Source organism: Mus pahari, chromosome 3, assembly GCF_900095145.1.
Source record: "Mus pahari chromosome 3, PAHARI_EIJ_v1.1, whole genome shotgun sequence".
NCBI classification, from domain to species: Eukaryota; Metazoa; Chordata; class Mammalia; order Rodentia; family Muridae; genus Mus; species Mus pahari.
In genome coordinates, this window is record NC_034592.1 from 109,593,653 (window position 1) to 109,612,879 (window position 19,227).

The 19,227-nt window shown below is 41.2% G+C and overlaps 1 protein-coding gene across 2 annotated transcripts in view; it reads right to left on the reverse strand.

Moving 5' to 3' along the window:
* The window catches only part of Atp8b4 (ATPase phospholipid transporting 8B4 (putative)), a 177,924-nt gene that overhangs the window by 34,553 nt on the left and 124,144 nt on the right, over positions 1-19,227 (reverse strand). For both annotated transcript variants that reach the window (XM_021193344.2, XM_021193343.1), the window contains exons 17-23: positions 17,494-17,609; positions 14,977-15,141; positions 13,782-13,893; positions 11,539-11,644; positions 4,411-4,558; positions 1,401-1,584; positions 631-854 (exon numbers count right to left, since the gene is read on the reverse strand). In XM_021193344.2, the coding sequence (XP_021049003.1) occupies positions 631-854; positions 1,401-1,584; positions 4,411-4,558; positions 11,539-11,644; positions 13,782-13,893; positions 14,977-15,141; positions 17,494-17,609 (1,055 nt within the window). The remainder of the gene's footprint in view (positions 1-630; positions 855-1,400; positions 1,585-4,410; positions 4,559-11,538; positions 11,645-13,781; positions 13,894-14,976; positions 15,142-17,493; positions 17,610-19,227) is intronic.

Consider the following 19,227-nt stretch of genomic DNA (forward strand, 5'->3'; position numbering starts at 1 on the left):
GTCCCTGTGAATGGCCCTACATCCACGAGTTTATGGGCAGCACAAATTGGATTTGGCAAGTGATAAGTTTTTAAGACATAAATTGGGGAGGTGGAAAGGAAACAGATCTGGAAGGAATTGGGATGGGGTGGGTGTACTATGACCATGTGAGATTTTGAAAGAATACAAATATATATTAAAAACTCTTCATGAGTCAGGCGTGGTGGCACATCCCAGCACTTGGGAGGCAGGGACAGGCAGATCTCTGAGTTCGAGGCCAGCCTGGTCTACAGAGTGAGTTCCAGGACAGCCAGGACTACACAGAGAAACCCCATCTCGAAAACAAAATGAAACAAAACAGAACAAAACAAAAACAAAAAAACTCTTCATAAGGCTTACCTGTTATCAAACCAACACATTTCATAAAAAGCTAAAAGATATGCAAGATGCAGTAGTTACTCTATACACAAGAAAAATTCTAGCTACCCATTTATTTTTATGTGGGTTGGATTCAAAGTTCATCAACACTCAAATCACCGAATGGCTATACTGTCCTGGATCAGGCATATTAGTATCTTTTCTTTATCAGTAAGACAGTCTGGAGAGTGGGAGCCATTCATGGGAGGAATAACAAGGGCGTGTTTTACTTACCTGTGCCGAGAAACCACAGAAGAAGGCGAACCAGAAGTGCACAAGGGTGAACGCAAAGTTCTTGTAGAAGAAATAGCATAAGAACTTGCACATCCTGTAGTAGGACCACCTTCCGTGAACAAGAAGCAGCCGTTGGAGATATCTAAACTGAGCCAATGCATAGTCACTGGCTAAGACTGCTTGCAGCCCTTCCTGACCACTGATGCCAATGCCAATGTGGGCACCTAGGGGGGAAAAGAAGACAGAAAAGGTTTCATCCCCAAACAGAATTGCAGCATCTTTAAGAAATTTATTCCTCTTTTATGTCAGCCATTTTTTGTAACTGTATAGCTATAATAATTATTATAGTTTTTCACATATATCCTGAACTAGTCACATGGTTAAGTATTGATGCTAGTTTTACCTAAGAGAAAACTGGGCTGGGTAAAGGTTGGAAATTTTCACTTTTACACTTGTAAATACCAAAGTTGGGACCAACCCTAGCTGCTAGGAATGCAGCCCTGGCTGCATTTACTGCCCTGAGTGGTCACTCCCTCTCAAACTGTAGAAGGAAAGCAATGCCCTTTTCTAAACTAAGAAATATGCAGGTGGTTTAACTGAAGAGAAATGCCTTAGAGGTACTAATAGTTGTGTAAGTGCTGCCCAGAAAATATAATTTTTATAAGAACCATGGTAAAATTAAATGAATGCACATTGCTATTACATTGTATCACATGCTGAAGCAGGACTCCATGTATGCAGTGTGTCTCATTGAGAAAATACTCTCTTACTTTTAATCATGCTGACATCGTTGGCCCCATCACCAATGGCCAAAGTCACAGCATTTCTGTGCTTTTTTACCAACTCTACAACTTGGGCTTTCTGGAGTGGGGTGACTCTGCAGCAAACCACAGTCTTACACACACAGGCGAGCTCCAAAAGATCGTTCTCGACATCACTTTCTAGGGCATGGGCCTGTGTCATCAAAACAAACAGAACACACGATGATTGTAAGTTACAAAGCAAATATCATGGTTCTTGACTGAGTTCATTTCAGAACTATTTCATTACTTGGTCAATTCAGGGTTACAGAATCAGTAACAAGAATGAAGACATGAATATTGAGCTGTTGGTAAGTTTCAAGGGAATTTAACACAAAAATAAGAGACATGCCCTCAGTGCACCTCCTTGACATGTTGCCATGCCATCTTGGCAAGATCTTGCTATGTGTCAAGCAGTGGTGGCGCATGCCTTTAATCCCAGTACTTGGGAGGCAGAGGCAGGTGGATTTCTGAGTTTGAGGCCAGCCTGGTCTACAGAGTGAGTTCCAGGACATCCAGGGCTGCACAGAGAAACCCTGTCTCAAACAAAACAAAACAAAACAAAACAAAACAAAACAAGATATTGCTATGATAGATATTGGGAAAGTTCTACTAGGAACTACTGAAAATCAATGGAAGCAACAGCTAAAACCTGCTGGTATGAACTGCCAACCGTGGTGATTTCTACATGTCACACTGCTAGTGTCCTTTGCACCGTTTTGTAAAATTAGTGTTTGTGACTGCCGATGCAAAGGCAAGCTGAAAAGGACCCAAGCAGAGGCTCTCCTTAACAAAACACTGTGGCTGAAATCAGGAGCCTGACTGAGAGGGAGACAGGCAACTTAGGCCTCAGTCGGGGTTCCCCAACCAATTTCTACCCTTGTTCCACATACCAAGAGCCTTTCTATACCCTAAGCAATTACTGCAAAGAGAACACGACTCTCTCCAATTAACTGGATAATTACATTTCTAGAAACATCTCACATTGTACACTATATTAAACACATTCAGAGAGAACATGAGTCTACTGTTGAGTAACATATCTTAGAGTGAACCCTTAGCAAGCCACTCACAGCCCACTCCAGTTTGGCCCACATCTCTTCAGGGGCTCTGTTCAGTAGTGCCTTTAGGTCCTCTTGTAATCCCCATCAGGCTGCACTGCTGCTTCCAAGACCGCCTTTATATCTTTGTATTTGCTAGCATTTTTAACTCAATAACATCTGTTCTGCCAGAAAGTCTCCTCTGTTTATTTTTTAAACAAATAATTAAATGTGTCTATTTCTGTGCTCTAACAGCATTGTATTAATTCCTCTTTTGTAGCGTCTGTCATACTTCTATCAGAACTATACTGTGATCTCCCAAACAAGGACTATGTTCCAATCATGTCTGAGTTCTCCGCCACTCTCTAGCACTATGACCTGGCCAGTCTGTGTAAACAATGAAAATGGTATGAGGCAATGGATGGGTAAATGAGGCCAAAGCTGCGACTCTGGTGCAGAAAAATTCTATATCGAAACCTATATGCCTCAGAAAAACTGTGGACCATCATTCTCAAATACACCACATGCTCTGAAGGACAAGGCATATAACTGGCTCTTTTGCTCAGAACGGCCCCTTTTGCTTCTGCTCATTTTTCTTTATTATCAACAGGTTAAAAGTAGACTTGGGTTTTGATGAACACAGGCCTGGTGACATTCAGAAAAGCTTCAGAACTTGAGAAAACTGGAGCTATGATTTGAAAAGAAAACAAACAAAACCTGACTGTACTAGCAAAAATACAGTCAATTCTCCATGACTGAAGAAGGACATCTCATGGTCTCGTGAGCACAGGGCTTTGAAGCAAACAGGGATCCTGAAGAACTTCCAACTTAGAGCTTTCTTTCAACAGAGGAAAAGACAAGCTACGTGGTTACCACCAGAAAGCCCATGCCCTACAAATACTATCAAAAGCATAATACATGAGGGATCCTGTCCTACCGAGCTGCCCAAGCCACTCAACTCCAGATCTCAGCAGACAGACATAACTCTCAGTTGGGGTTCATCTGTGCAAGGGAAAAGTTCACGTCATCTGGACCAGTTTCCAACTGAGCTTGGCCTGCAGCTGAGCTCAGTAACTTTCCATGGTGTGGAAGCAACACTTTGCCGCTGTGTTTGGGACCCAGCTGGGTAGCGCTTAGAGAGCTAGGAGCTAACAGGCAGGCGGTCACAAGGGGGAATCTAATAGACTCAGCTCCAATGTCTTTTGTCCACTAAGAAACTGTCCTCAAGAACAAATGTTCATTTTTCCAAACTCCAAAGTGAAAAATGAGCACCAAAGCCAAAGAAAGATGTGAGATTAAGTACTTTGTACATATAAATGATAATTTCACGAGACTGCAGTCGGGGCTTTTGTATTCTAATTAGAGACTCAGGAGGAGCGGTTGAGTTTTGTTTGGGGCTTGGAACCTGAACTGCGTTAGAAGTACAATGCAAGTTTATTCTATTATGACAAGAACCAGATTTCCTAATCAAATCAAATTGTTTGGCTTTGCTGCAGAATGTTGCTATTTAGAAAAACCACCAGAGGTATCTTAATGGCAATAATTTGGCGTGGTAATTCTGTGAAGGTCAGGTTATGACTCGCAAATCACAAACATTAGCAAGAACAGTAACTGAAAAACTGAGCTGCGCCATCCCCCAACCCCTTCCAAAAGCACTTAAACCATCTTGCGAAGTAACCCAAGTAACCGGTTAGGCAAAACCCATAGATTCCCTGCGAACTGGTTCTGCAGAGCCTTACATCCAGTGTGATCCTTCAAACAATGATGTCTGAAAGGCACACTGGAAGTCTTTCCTTTTGTAAACAGGAAATCCTGTGCACGCCCTATCTCTTGTAGTGACATTTGTTTGAAAAACACAAAGGGGACTCTCATTAAGGCAGCACAAAAGAGATGATTACTGGAGTAAAGAAAAAGAGAAGAACAGCCTCGGGCAAACTCACCAAACTGTGGCCATTTATGACTAAGGCATATTCTCCTGTCACAGTCTCTCCTGCACCCGCGTCCAACCCCAACCGCTGCTTGTTTTCATAAACTGCATGTCCATTGGAAAAACTCGTGTTTTGTCCAAGCAAATTTTCCTTTGCTTTCCTTAAAGAATAAAAGAATTAAAAAAGGCATAACAAAGCATGCAGAGCTTGTCTATAGCTGAACCAAGAGGCCAGCCTAGAAGTGAACTCATGCCACCACTATCCGGAGTAAGGTCCAGGGATTAGGTCCATCAAGCAAAAGGATGGGCAGAATGCAGTGCATGTCAATGCTGCATGGGGGGGGGGGAGGAAATAGGCAGGTAAACATAGAGAAAACAGAATTATCTAAAACATTTTAAACTACCTAAAAACTGGCTTTAACTAAGGAATCTTGATAGCTTTGGTGTATAAAGAACCACTCTCTGGAAAAACGGTGTTTTTCAATATGCTAAACAAAAACTAAAGGCGATGAATGAAACCTTCTCATTACAGAGCGCTCCCCTCCTTCCCTCTCTCTCTTTCCTTTTCTCCATTTCCCCTCTCCCTTTCTTCCTGACATACATACGTGTGTGTGCGCGCGCGCGCGCGCACGCGCACGTGCTCATCATTATATAACCTGGCTGAAAACAATAGTCCGCTTATAAACACATTTTTTTAACTTTGAAAGAGATACATGATGCCACTTATTATTATAAAATAATAGAAAATATTTTAAGTAAACATAAAATCCCCATAAATTTAAATGATAACAATGATCTTGTGAGAAACTCCAAACTCCAAACATGGGGTTTTTTTACAAATAGAAATTCTTCGCAATGCTCTAGACCTATCAGTAGCTTATATGATGACATAACCCCCAGTAGAAGTGGCATTCTACTGTTCTCCTAAAACAATGTGATAATGTCTTTAAAAGGAAGGTAAATTCCCACCCAGAAGAGCTGTGGGTGACCAGGTTATAAATAACAGGTCTGTTGGCATGACCACAGTAGCTTCCATCATAGTAATACCAGCAGATGTCCCCTGCAGAAGGATGCCCAAGCCAGCTACTGCATGTGAATATACCATTACATGTATAGACGAATTCCAGAAGAAAACAGAAAGTGAAGAATAGGTTAGCAGATGTTTCGACTTAGGGCAAAATGAACTGTCTCCCTGATGTCCCGCCCAGTGTGGAAAGCATTTATTACAATGAGTTTATGCTGAAGATCCTCTGATGGGAGAGAATGATCAAATTAAAACAAGCATTATGCCTTCAGCTTTTGAATTCTTTAACATACAGTGATGCATATAAAAATGCAACACCAAGAGTTTATGTACGAACTACAAAAGCAGACCTGGAAGCAAAGTCAGGCCACCTTGTTTCCTGGCTCAACACTGCCGTCTGCTGGCCAGGACCAAAATTGCGCCTGCACTTAGACGTTCCAAGGATGATATCAGACAGTTAGCGGGCAGTTTGCAGAAACAAACAAAAGGATGTGTAAGGTTAGAAGGCTGTATGAAATGCACCGTGGGGAAGGAAAAAAAGCAGGCACAGAGGATTACTGTTGCAAGCAGAAGGCTCCGATGTCCTCGGTAGATAAGCAACCCAATGAATGCTCATCATGGTTATGAAAACTGGCAGCGCCATCTGATGAATGCGAGAAATGATACCAGACATGAGTGTGTCTCTGACGGCACTGCAGATCTCATAAACTGGGTTTTGAGAACTGAAGCAAAAAAACATCTCCTAGGGTTTTCTGTTTGGTGAGGCTCCCGTTTGCTGTGTAAATGACTCAACCTCTATTTCCCCTTTACAAAACGAAAACATTCCAAGGGAGGGTGAAGTTCATGAACACACTGGCTGAAATCCTACTTATTTAGGAGTTTTCCCCAACAACGTCTCCCTAACATGTGACACGAGCCCCTTTCCAGGCAGAAAAGGGACAATTTTTATGCTCTGCTAAAATTGCTAATGCTCCCTCCCGCCAAGGCCTTCACTCCCTGCCAGACTGGAATGCTTGCACTGTAAGACCTGGGTGGGTGTTCATAGCTGTCCTTTCTCTTACTTCCTGGAACTCAGCTCTCCAAACACAAGCTGGTTCTTGCAAATGCAATTCATCAGGAAGGAAGCAAGCTACACGTAGCACCTTTCAGTGAAGGTGGACGGTGCAGTGTGTGGGCATCCGACACACTACTGGATCTCAGAATACTAAGGGATGCTAAAAGAAGGGCTCTGCCTTCTAGGCTTTGTAATGAGGACAGTTTTGTACAACGCTGGAATGCAGAACCACAGGAAGGGTTGAGTTGACTAGAGCATTCACAGCCCATACCATCCGAAGTACACTAAAGCAGAAGGAGGGAGCGCTGGACTCAGCCATGCATTCAACCTGCAAAGGAGAGAGGAGGTGGGAGGGATGAGCCATTTTCCTCAGTCCTTTCCTGGCACTTTAGATCCAGGAAGTAAAAGAGATCTGTTAGGAAATAGATTTAAACTATGACATTGTGTGTAAAGGAAAATAATTTGGACTTTGGTAAAAGGCCAGAGCTTTGAGCTTGATTGTCTCTCTCTCGGACAGATTAGCTATCTAACTTCAGGCCACTTGATTAGTCCGGGGCAGATCCAGGACTCTAAATTCCTAGTTCTTGGTTATCAAAACCAATGGCTTTACATACACAGCCAGCCACAGGCTATCTCTAGGTTGGAGTAAGATATGCCACCAGAGAACAATGAAGGAGACAACACCGCCCTTCCGAGAGTGAGGAAGGAAGGAAGTGAATGAACTTTTTAGTTCAAGATTCCAGTTCATTGCCCCCAAAGACTGTTAAAGACATCGATCCATTATCAGAAATTGAGGACCGGCCTAGATAGCGATCAACCCCCTGAAAACAGGCAACTGTGTGCACCAGAATGCACATCAGAAATCAAAATGTAGTGCTTTAGAGTGTTAAAATTTATGAGAAGAAACCTGACCTACTAAAACAGTTTACCCAGGAGAACAGAACTTGGGCATTCAAACCTATTTGGTCACTACTGTCATTAAATACTCTATGATATCATAGTCAGTGTTATGTTCTGCTCCATGAAAGGACTCCTGACTGGCCAATATCTTATAAATGGCCTACATCACACAGCTAATTTTCAGTACCTGCCCCAGGAGCCATTTACAAAATGTACCAATGATTAAAGATTTTCCTGATTAGAGAGGGGTTATAGAGTCCTAGTGTCTCCGTGTGGGTACTTGAAGGCAGCTGGGTCACAGTTCAATGAATTTTAGGACTGAACTGTAGACCTGTGGGCATGTGGCCAACACAGGACTGAACTGTAGACCTGTGGGNACAGGACTGAACTGTAGACCTGTGGGCATGTGGCCAACACAGGACTGAACTGTAGACCTGTGGGTATGTGGCCAACACAGGACTGAACTGTAGACTTGTGGGCATGCTGCACATGTCCAAAAATGGCTAATGACCCTAAGCAAGCTATGTATGTGCTGCATGGCATAAAAATTACTCATCAATGTTGACATCTAAACCCATTGGACAGGGTTAACTACAAGCATGCACGCATTGTCTATCCAATGGCTACTCCCTTAAATCCTTCTCTTTCAACACATTTTTTTGTCATGAACTCAAAAACATAGCACAAGAACATGAAAGGGCACAAATTTATGATTTTAATCCCCAAGGCTATGGGCTTAGCTATAAATCACCAAGACTGGGAATGTAGTGGGAACCTCCAAACAATAGTTCTCCTTAGGAACTCTTTCCCCTCAAGTTTCATAGAAAGCATACTCATTCTGGAAAGGTATTCATCCTGCCAGCAGAATTTTCTATCACACATTGTTTCTGTGGTACATGCAAAGCATGATGGTACCTCCAAGTCTGGGTTAAAATAAGCATGGGCAGCCAGTCAGCTAAGCAAGGTAGCCCCGGGGAATGTGAGATGCTACACCTAGATGTAAATATTTTCCTTTGGATTCTTCTCATTAAAATAAAACAGATTTTTTAGTTTTTTTTTATCAATTGGAAAAATTGGCATGAATACTACTACTCAGTAATAATGTAACCAAAGAGAAAAAAGAAGCTGGTTGCCTAATTCTATTACTTAGAAAGAACCATGGCATATATTTTCTGGGGCTTGAAAGGTAGCTAAGAGGATACATGTATAGTGCTGTGTGCGTGTGCATGTGTGCGTGTGCGTGTGTGTGTGTATGTGTGTGTTGGCAAAACATATTATTCTATGCATGTTTTATAATCTCACTTTTAACTATGTCACCCATCTTCTAACGTTAATAAAAGCAAAATCACTTTATTGACTATTTTTTATTTCATTGCTTGCCAATATCATAGTATTTAACAAAATTCTTCCTAACTGGGTATATGAGCTATTTCTAATTATCTATTATCATACCAAATGAAGGAATAAATATTTCCTCAGCTACATATTCATTCATTTGTTCATTTATTTCCTTAGAAGAAATTCTTTGAACAGGTGTCTAGGTAAAAGCATGCATGTTTATACTTTTTAAATACATTGCTAGTTTCCCCTTTTGGAGAATTCTAGCAATGGAACGTCCCAGCAATAGTCCATAAATAACACATTTTCCTACATTTCTTCTGTAAAATGACAGCTATGACATCTGTGTAGCCAGCCAGTTGTAGCTGGATGAAATCTTGGAGTATTAGCTCAACGGTTCCTTCTCCAGCTCTTCCTATGTACTCATAGGGCCATCTCTTTACACAGAGACATGCCTTGCCTGCGAAGGGAGCCAGACACGGAATGAAGAAGTTAAATTCTTGGTTTGGAACTCCAAATTAAACTCTTGAAAAAGCATAGCATATCACTCTAAACCCTAGCAACTGGGGATTTTACTAATGAGTGTTTTAAGAGGAAAAAAAATATAAAGTTTCTTCAAGCCTCAAAAGATGAGATAAAGTTGTCTTGGGGAGCAGAGTAGGGGGGAAAGCTCCTCTAAAAATGAGGGTCTAAAGGATTGCCTTGGCCCTGTCTGTGAGAGAGCGTCTCTATTTTGATGATTAACGTGGGAAGGCCCAGTCACTGTGGGTCTGGCCTATGTATGAAAGCTCGCTGAGGGTGAGCCAGGGAGCAAGGCAGGAAATAGCATTCGTCCCCGGTTCCCTCACAGGTCCCTGCTTTCAGATTTCTCCCTTGAATTCCTGCCCTGACTTCTCCCTCTGATGGACTGTTTTCTGGAAGTATATTATGAAGTAAACCCTTTCCTCCTCAAGTTGTTTTTGGAGAGATCCACCTTCAGTGAAATATGACTTCTTTGAAGGCATTATTTGGTTCTTTAAACATGGCCTAACACGAAATGAAAAGGGTCCTGTGTTGACACTGCCACTGCCTCCATCCCTGGATAGTCACACTGATGCTGCCTCCATCCCTGGGCATTTACACTGATGTGTCTCCATCCCTGGGCATTCACACTGATGCTGACTCCATCCCTGGGCATTCACACTGATGCTGACTCCATCCCTGGGCATTCACACTGATGTGTCTGCATCCCTGGGCATTCACACTGATGCTGCCTGCATCCCTGGGCATTCACACTGATGCTGCCTGCATCNCTGCATCCCTGGGCATTCACACTGATGCTGCCTGCATCCCTGGGCATTCACACTGATGCTGCCTGCATCGCTGGACATTCACACCAATGCTAATGTCTTCTTTGGGAGGTTTTTGCTACCTGTTTGTAATTTTAGACTTCCACTGCTCTGGATTTGTGTTTTGCTTTTTATTTTCTCTTAGCCTCTGGACAAATTCAATGCATATGTCATAAGTTGTGCTGTTGTTTTAAAAAAAAACTCATGATTCATTTTCCCTAAAATAAATACAGACATTTAAAAACTGTGTGCGTAGCAATAAAACCTGAGAATGTTACTTTTGAAATTTCAGGTTTATTTGTATAGGTTAATGGAGGAAACATTGTTTAAATTTTAATAATTAAAATATGAGTTAACTATACCAGGAAATAAAGAAAAAACCTTTTGATTTATTGGTTTTATAATCTGTATAGAAATTCCAAAATTATATATATATATGAACATAAATGACAATTTCCCTTTAAAAATAATATTTTAATTAAGTATCAAAGTATTACTATTTCCCCAAAGGTTCCATGAATTCTATCATAAAAATGACACAAAATTTATCTGAAAATCATTAACTCCAATAAAAACATGGTCAGCATGCTGTTAATAAATAAATAATATCTTTCTTAAAACTATACAAATAATCAAAATACATATTGGTAATAATGAATGAAATTTCCAGTTTTTTTATTTGACAAAGACATACGTGTTCTCCTGTCAGAGCATCTCACCAGCCCATGAGAATCCTTTTCTGCTCAGGGTAAGGCAGAAACAGTGGCAGCATCAATCTACAGATATCAATAGGTTAAATGCCAACTAAGATTTCCTTCCCTGTCCACCAAGCTTTGGTCAGAGAAGCTGTAGATGCAGCAACCAAAGCTGTTACAAGTCAACCTTTTTCAATTTTAGTGGAAAATAATTATTTAGATTTTTAATGTTTTTCAAATTAAGCAACAGAAAATAAATATAACAAATTGGTAGATAGTAAGACTATTAGTTCTCCAAATGCATCGAGCAGTCGTGGGGTTTTTTGGCAGTAGATGGCAGCTATACAAACAGCCAAGCATGCCACCTCTCATAAGCGCTCATTCTTCGTATCTCCCACGCTATCCCCTACAAGCTGAGTTTTCAAAAGTTATATTATCACAAACTGCAGGTGCCTATTAAATACTAACCCCAGTACTCCATACCCCAGAGACCTGACTCGGAGATGGAAGGAAGCCAGGAAACGGGTTTTTAAAGCATACATTCTATGACGACACCACTCATCGTCACTTAATATCTTCCGGGTTTTTGCCAAGGAACGTTTTAAAGAACAACATACATGACTTGAGATTCTTCCCTGAGAATACCTGGGAAATGTTGGAGGCCCAAAGGCAATGCCTCGTTGCCAATATCAACCTTTGGTGAGGACAGTGAATGAGACCTGAGGAGGTGCACAGAAACAGGAATGGTGGAACTGCCTGATGGCCCTGCCCCTTGCTAGCCTTCCTTTCCTTGAACACTCACCTGAGTTCTTCTCGAACTTCCCCAGCTGTGTTCCCCGTTATCACAAACAAAGCATCCATGGCGTCTGTCAGCACATTGCAGGCGTAACCGATATTGATGGCAGTTTCTGGTACAAAGAAAGATTACCTCTGTTACTGTGTTACCTTTTCCATAAAGTTTTGGAACTGTGGCTGTGTTTCCCCAGAACCTATCAGCTCCATGGATATGATACAGTTGACTCAAGACCTGAGACCTAGAACCAAATTCGCCATTCACTGAACCCTTGGAGAATAGGCACATCTATGAATCCATGGCGTCTCATTTGGTTCCCAAAACTACCTTCAGATTCCCAAACCAATACTCATTTAGATACCCTAAGGTCCTGTGGTATAATGAAGAGAAAATATAAAACCAACCGTTTACCAGAAACCTCAATTAATTTCCTTAGAGGGCCAAAATACTAAACTTGGCTAATAATCAAATCTAATAAGATAGACTAATAATTGAAGGCAAATACATGAAACCTTTCATAGTTTTCCCACTTAATGAAAGAAATTGGAGGGGGCTGTAGAGTTAGCTCAGTGGTTAAGAGCAGTGACTGATCTTCCAGAGTTCAATTCCCAGCAACCACATGGTGACTCACAATCATCTGTAATGGGACCCAATGCCCTCATCTAGTGTGTCTGAAGACAGCTATAGTTCTCATATACATAGAATAAATACATAAAATCTTTAAAAGAAACAGAAAAAGAAAAAATTGGAATTTAATAATCAGTTCAAGAACCACCCAGAACTACTACTGTTCTTTCAGAGACCTGAAGGATTATACCATACTCAGCAATTTCTGCTTTAATTTTATAGTCATTTGATTCTAACAATATCGTGAAACACTAGTTAGTTCTACAGAATTGTTGATCTTGTCCTAAGTCAAAACACAAATAATGAAATCTCAGTATAGATTTCAAAGCAAAGAAATCAGATAAATAGTGGTGAATTCATAGGTACTTGCAATAATTGAATAGCTGAACGCACAATACATGTCAGCTGCAGTAAGTCTCATATCCATTGAGTACCACAAGCTTCAACTTGCTGCTGTTTAATTTTGTAATTAATAATTTAGGTAGAAAAACAGAAGTGACAGGTAGGCCTGGTGGCCCAGGCAGGGTCCAAAGTTCAAGGCCTGGCCCTGTGGAAGGTTTGAGGCCAGCCTGGGCAATTTAGTGAAACCCTGTCTCAAAACAAAAGGTAAGAAAGGATGGGAGATGCAGCGGAGTGGAACACTGCTCGCTTGGCATGTGTGAGACTCTAGGTTAAATCAATAGAACTACAAAGAGACAGGCAGACAGACAAACAGATAATGGGAATATACGTGTGTGTGTGTGTGTGTGTGTGTGTGTGTGTACATACACACACATGTATATTCCCGTTATCTGTACATATATGTATATATGTATATATATAGTTATAGTTATATAGTTATATAGAGAATTGCTTTATCTCATCTGCAAGCCTCTAGATGCTGTGTAGGGTACCTAACAAAATGAATAGTCTTTAAAGTACATACTGGTTCGCTGAATAGTTTCTGTTTCCTAATGACTCAGCATAAAATTTCAAACTTTCATTATTAGCAACAGATTAGAAACTTATTGATCTATTTTTTCTCTCTTGTGTCTGGTCATTCCTAAAAGCGGTCCAGTTCTCACAGGCAATCCTGGAGTTCAGCCAGGTGCACTGGTCCAGCTATAACAGTTGAAACACGGTAACATGTCCACAAGCCACTACAAAGCAGCTGGTGCACTTAGCCTGGGGAGCTCACTCGATGGACTGACGCCCTGAGATCTAGACCTCCTGCGGCTCCCTACCATCAAGAAACTGAAGGTGAGCACAAGACCTCCAGACCCTTGCTTCAGCCCTGATAGGACAATGTTCACATGAAAACCACGGTGTTTTTCTGTAAGGGTGGGAACCGTACAGAAACTCTGCTCACCAGAGAATATACTATGCAAGGTATTTTTGTTAGTTGGTTTTTTTTTTTTTTTGCATTTTTTTGTTAGCTTATTTTATTTATTATTTTTATTAGTTTTTACATTTAAATTCTGGTTAGTTTTTAAATAATAAGTTCATATGTTTTAAAAAGCTTTTGTTTTACATTTTGACTTTTCCTAAATAAAGGACTAGCAAAATGATGAATTGCTTTAAGTTTTTGATTAACATTTTTTTTCAAAGAATTAACTCCCCCTCTTCATCACCTATTTCCAAATTACCTTGTTTGTCTCCTGTTAGAATCCAGATCTTAATATTGGCTAGTGATAGACTTGTAACTGTTTCAATAACACCTTCTTGTAATTTATCTTCTACAGCGGTGGCACCTAATAGCTTCATTGGAGAGTAAAGAATAACTTACATTAATACACACAAGGAACAAGTGTAACATCTGTAGTTTCAGTCAGAGCTTAAAGATCAAGGAACAGGAGATGATGGTGACTCATAAAATTCTGATATAGTAAATAACCTATTGTATACATAAATTAATAAATCTGACAGGCACGGGAAAGGAAGTTCCTAAGTCAAGCGTACTTAATAACAGAGGCCCAGGGAGGTATCCTCTACATACAGGAGATGGTATATTCAGATGACATGTTTGCATAAACAGGCAGACGCTACTCCTCTAATAATTTAAGAAGTCCCTGGCTGCTTCTTCACTTTCAGCAGCAAAGGAGAGATCCAAAGGAAAACCCTCAACTTGTAGTCAAAAACCTGAGGGACAAAAGGTGGTGCCATTCTATGGATTAAAAGGCCAGCAGGGAGCCAGTCAGCAGTGGTGCACGCCTTTAATCCCAGCACTTGGTAAGCAAAGGCAGGCCAATCTCTATGAGTTCAAGACCAGCCTGGTCTACAGAGTGAGTTCCAGGACAACCAAAGCTGTTGCACAAAGAAACCCTGTTTCAACAAACAAACAAACAAACAAACAAACGCCAGCAGGTACTCTAATAGAAAGTGAAGACTTCCGTTTTCACCCTAATGATGAGACCTGCGTCCTACCAACCTCCTTGGTCACTGAGAAGAATAATTTCTAAAACAGACCCCACCCTGCATCGTCATCAGCCTCCTGATCTGGAATAGCTCTCTAGTCCCATAGCTCTGCTCTCTATGTCCACTGCTTCTGCTCTAAAACTGTGCATCAGAAAGCAGAGAGCGGAGATGAATATGTTGCATCAGAGATAAACTGGGGGCTGGTACATGAAGAGTCTACTATCCTTTACTTGGGAGGACTTCCATTGCTGAAGTTACTGCTAACAAAGCCAGTCCTCTCGACCGGCCACTGGGGCCACACATAGTAAGCTGAAAACCAGCACTCAAAGCATGACCCGCCGTTGAAAGAGAACCATGTGCTATGTGCAGGATGAGTTAACAAAACAACTTAAGTCATCATAGAGCATCACACTTCCAAACTTATACCATCAAATCCCTTTCAATTTCTTCATACAGCCCAGATATCCGTTCATCCCTTTCCGAGGTGGCAGACATTGCATCTTCAAGCATTTTCTGCCACATTTTAAAGTACTTGTCATCAAGCTCTCGATAAGCAATTGCCAAGGTTCGGAGGCCTTCCCCTGCAAATTCCTGTGAGAGAAGATGCAATCTTAGGGACACGTAGACAACAATAAGCACGGTGAAAGTCCCCCCAACACGGTGACCGTTTCGTTCACACATTTCTTCCCAAGAGTATTACATAGCTGTCCTGGCTCTAACTCCGGACCTCCTCAGACATGGAAAAGAATAGTTGTGATTTACATTAGGTCTATGAGGTTTGACCGGCAGGACACTAGCTTTCCCCCTAAAAGCAGCCGAAATGCCCGCTGAAATGTCCTAATTGGGAAGAGAGAGGTGGTGTTGAAAGCAACTGAATCTGTACAGTTGGAAGCAAGGGTTCTCTGCCTGTAGGAGCTGTTCCTGTCCCAATGATGAAGAGAGTTCCTTAGAGGAGTCACAGCTCACCAGGCAAAAAGAGGAAACTCTTTTGTAGACTAAAGCAGGCTTTTTCTCCAAGCCTTTTCACACACACCCCCAATAGGTATGCATCCTTGCAGAAAAATTCAATGAGTCCAACTTTTGCATACACTTGAAAACTTCCACAATAGAAGCTAAAAGTAATAACTGATGAATAAGTAGACGCTAAATAGTTGAGTAAGTCTGGCTTGCTCCTTGTGGTTACGATAATCACCTTTAAAGGAAAGGGAAGAGACAGGAATAAAAGGTGCTACAGGTGTGAGCTTTCAGGGCCGACTTTGGTCTTTAACTCTAGACTCTTCTGTGAAATGTTTTTCTTTTGTAATTATATTGAAGTTTCATTTTTAATAGTGAAATGTTGTTTGAAATCTTGAAGACACCATCATCAAGTCAGAACAACTCAAACATGCATTATTTATTAGAAATTATATCTTAAGGAGCTAGTTTTTAATAAGGAATCAAATATTAGGAGGGCATACTTTTCCTAACTTAGTATAAATTGTCAACTTGCACAGCCCAGACTCAGCTAAGAGGAAATACTCAGCTGAAGAATTACTTGGACAAAATTGGCCTCTAGATGTATCTCTAGGAGGTTGTCTTGATTATTAACTGAGGCAGGAGGGCCCTGCCCACTGTGGGCAGGACCATTCCTAGGCAGGTAGTTCTGGGCTATGTAAGAAAGCATGAGCCTGTGAGTGAGCGAGCCAGAGAGGGATCCAACAAGCAGTGGTTAAGGTTCTTGCCTTGAATTCCTGCAATGTCATCTCCAGTGATGGACTGTGACCCAGAAATATAAGCTAAGGAAACTAGAACACTTGGTAAGCAGACACTCTCATATGATTCTTCTGGTACTTTTATCCTTCTAAGAGGGGTGATGATTAGGGTATTAGTGGCTGCTATGTGCCTCACACAGCCACATTACCTCGAAACACAAGTAGATTTGAGTTTGGGGGTAATGTTGAAAACCTCACATGTCACATGTCCTATCAGAAAACTATCCAAAATCAACAATTAAATACAAATCTAAAAGTATAGAATGTAGAAGCCAAAGGAATATGAATGTAGAAAAGAGCAGGTCCCATTGATCTGTCTTAAAAACAATTCTTCTCCCACCCCTCCCCCAAAAGAAAATACCAAATTAAACTTTAATATAAAAGGAAGCTATCTAGTGCCTTGGCATTTGAGCAATGACAAAAATCATATAGTTATTACTCCGATATTGTTTTAGTAACAAAACACCTAAAAGGCCATTTCAGTCTCTGGAAAACATTAAGAGAAAAATCAAGAATGCTTTATTAAAAAATGAAAAATAGTTGTTTGTAGCAATTATTACTAAACCATCACTTTTAAACTTAAAGTCAGCAGAGCATTTACATTTTTTGTTCTTAGGGAACTTGAGGGGACATTTTATAATGAAAACAATATCCAACAAAGAATTTTGAACCATTCTTTGCAACCAGAACCTCAAATAAATTATTAATATGACACTAAGATACCAAGTTCAAACCCAACGTGTCCCTATTATTTCACAGTCCCTTACCCTTGAGAGAAGAACAAAGGGATTCCCTCCAGAAGGTTACTGAAAAAAACTAGACGCGTCTTAGAATGTGTGGGTTGAGCATCTAGAGCACATAAGGGACTCACATAAGTCTTAAAGGGAAAGTTGGCTCCAGAGACTATTTCTCCTTCCGTCACCATCGAAACATAGCCATAAAATAGGTGCCTTGAAGGGTCCTGACCCCCCCCCCCCATGTGGCTCTCTCCACTGTGATAACCTGCCTGTACTAAAACTCTGATTGCTGGCCTGTTCCCAGACCGTTACTCATCACGGACTGCCCTCTGTGGAATGGCTTCCCCAGTGGATTTCCACTTCAGAAGTCAGCCCCTTTGCTGATATTTGTTAGCAAGTCCTAACCATTGGGATGTAGAAGGGGATCCTGTGCTGAACTGACGAGAGGCACTTACGCTGAGATGGTCTGATGTTAAGACCTGCAGGTCTTCATTGGAAGGATGGAGTTTTTCAAACAAAATAGTATCTGCTCCTTTGGAATAAAGTTTTATCTGTCCTTCTGGGTTTCGAACTGAAAAGTAACAGAGTTTGGGAAAGTAGATTATATCACTGAAATCTGTGAAAACTAGCTTATCTGGAAATGGACATAAGGTTTTTGCCAAGACCAAAACATTCAGGGTCTTTGGCTAGATAATCACTACCTAAGTCAGTTGGCTTTATTCTTGTTCAATTAATTAAAAATATTCCTTCTACTGGAAGTTTTGATTTCTCAAACTCAGAAACAAGTATTTTTAGTCTGATGTACATGGCCTAGCAAACTTCCCTTGCCTAGTATTGCAAAACAGCTGAAAGGTTTAAATTAAGCCATATGCATTAAAGAGAATGAAGAGCTTTTTTGGAAAATTCTTGGTGTGGAATTCAAGACCTTCTGCTCAAATAGATAAAACAGTTATACCAACCTGTCTCCTCCTGGAATTCTAGCCACTCAGGTTTGTACCATCTAGGGGTCTTGATAGAGTTCATTTTCTCTGCCATTTGAAGAACTAAAAGGCAGCAAAAATCACAGAGCAAACAGACTCAAGCAGTGAAGAAAGACTTTTATTAGGTGGAGAGAGAGAGAAAGAGAGAGAGAGAGAGAGAGAGAGAGAGAGAGAGAGAGAGAACAAAGCAAAGAGGGACTCCAGAGTACAAAATTCAGTCTCTCCTCTAGGGCTGGAGGTTTTAAGCATCTTTTTTTTTTTTTTTTTTAAAGATTTATTTATTTATTATATGTAAGTACACTGTGGCTGTCTTCAGACACTCCAGAAGAGGGAGTCAGATCTCGGTACAGATGGTTATGAGCCACCATGTGGTTGCTGGGATTTGAACTCCGGAACTTCGGAAGAGCAGTTGGGTGCTCTTACCCACTGAGCCATCTCACCAGCCCCAGTTTTAAGCATCTTTGCGAGTTCCTCCTCCCCAAACTTAGGGCAAGTCAGTCTGAACAAAGACCAGGCCCATGACTTGGTGACCCTGTCCTAATCTGTGCTTTGTGTTCTAACAGAAGAGGAGTCTTATTGGTGGAGACAGAATGAGGCCTTTGTTTTAAACTATCAGGCTTTTGTCTCGGGAAAGAATGGTGAGAGAAAAGCTGCCATCTTTAGAGCTCAGACGTGGTCCATCTCCCTGTCTGTCTGTCTGTCTACCAGAGAACTGCCTAACTCCTCGTTTCTCAGGTTGTTGCTCTGGTGTTCTCTTATACCCTTTGTTGCTTGGGAAAGGTCATTAACTTTAGTGATTTGCTCTTGGGTCAACCATCGCTGCAAACAAACCTCACAGAGTTGAAAGAAAGACCCTCCTCCCACTGGAAGTCTGCTACTGGTAGGGATGGTTTCCCACTGGAAGTCTGCTACTGGTAGGGATGGTTTCCCACTGGAAGTCTGCTACTGGTAGGGACGGTTTGCTTGTTCTCCGGGTTTGGGAATGGCAGGCCTCACCTGCATTACTAATTTCACCTGCAAATTCTATCAAATCTTATTTTCAAGTCACTTAAGAGTTGGCCTAACTTTGTAGGCTTTGGTTTTACATTTGACACACAGTAGGCACTTAATAATTGAATGAATGAATGAATGAATGGTAAGATTGTTTGGTTTTGCCTAGGAAATCCAAGAGCTGGAGCCACAACCTCACTTCATAGTCTGAACACATAC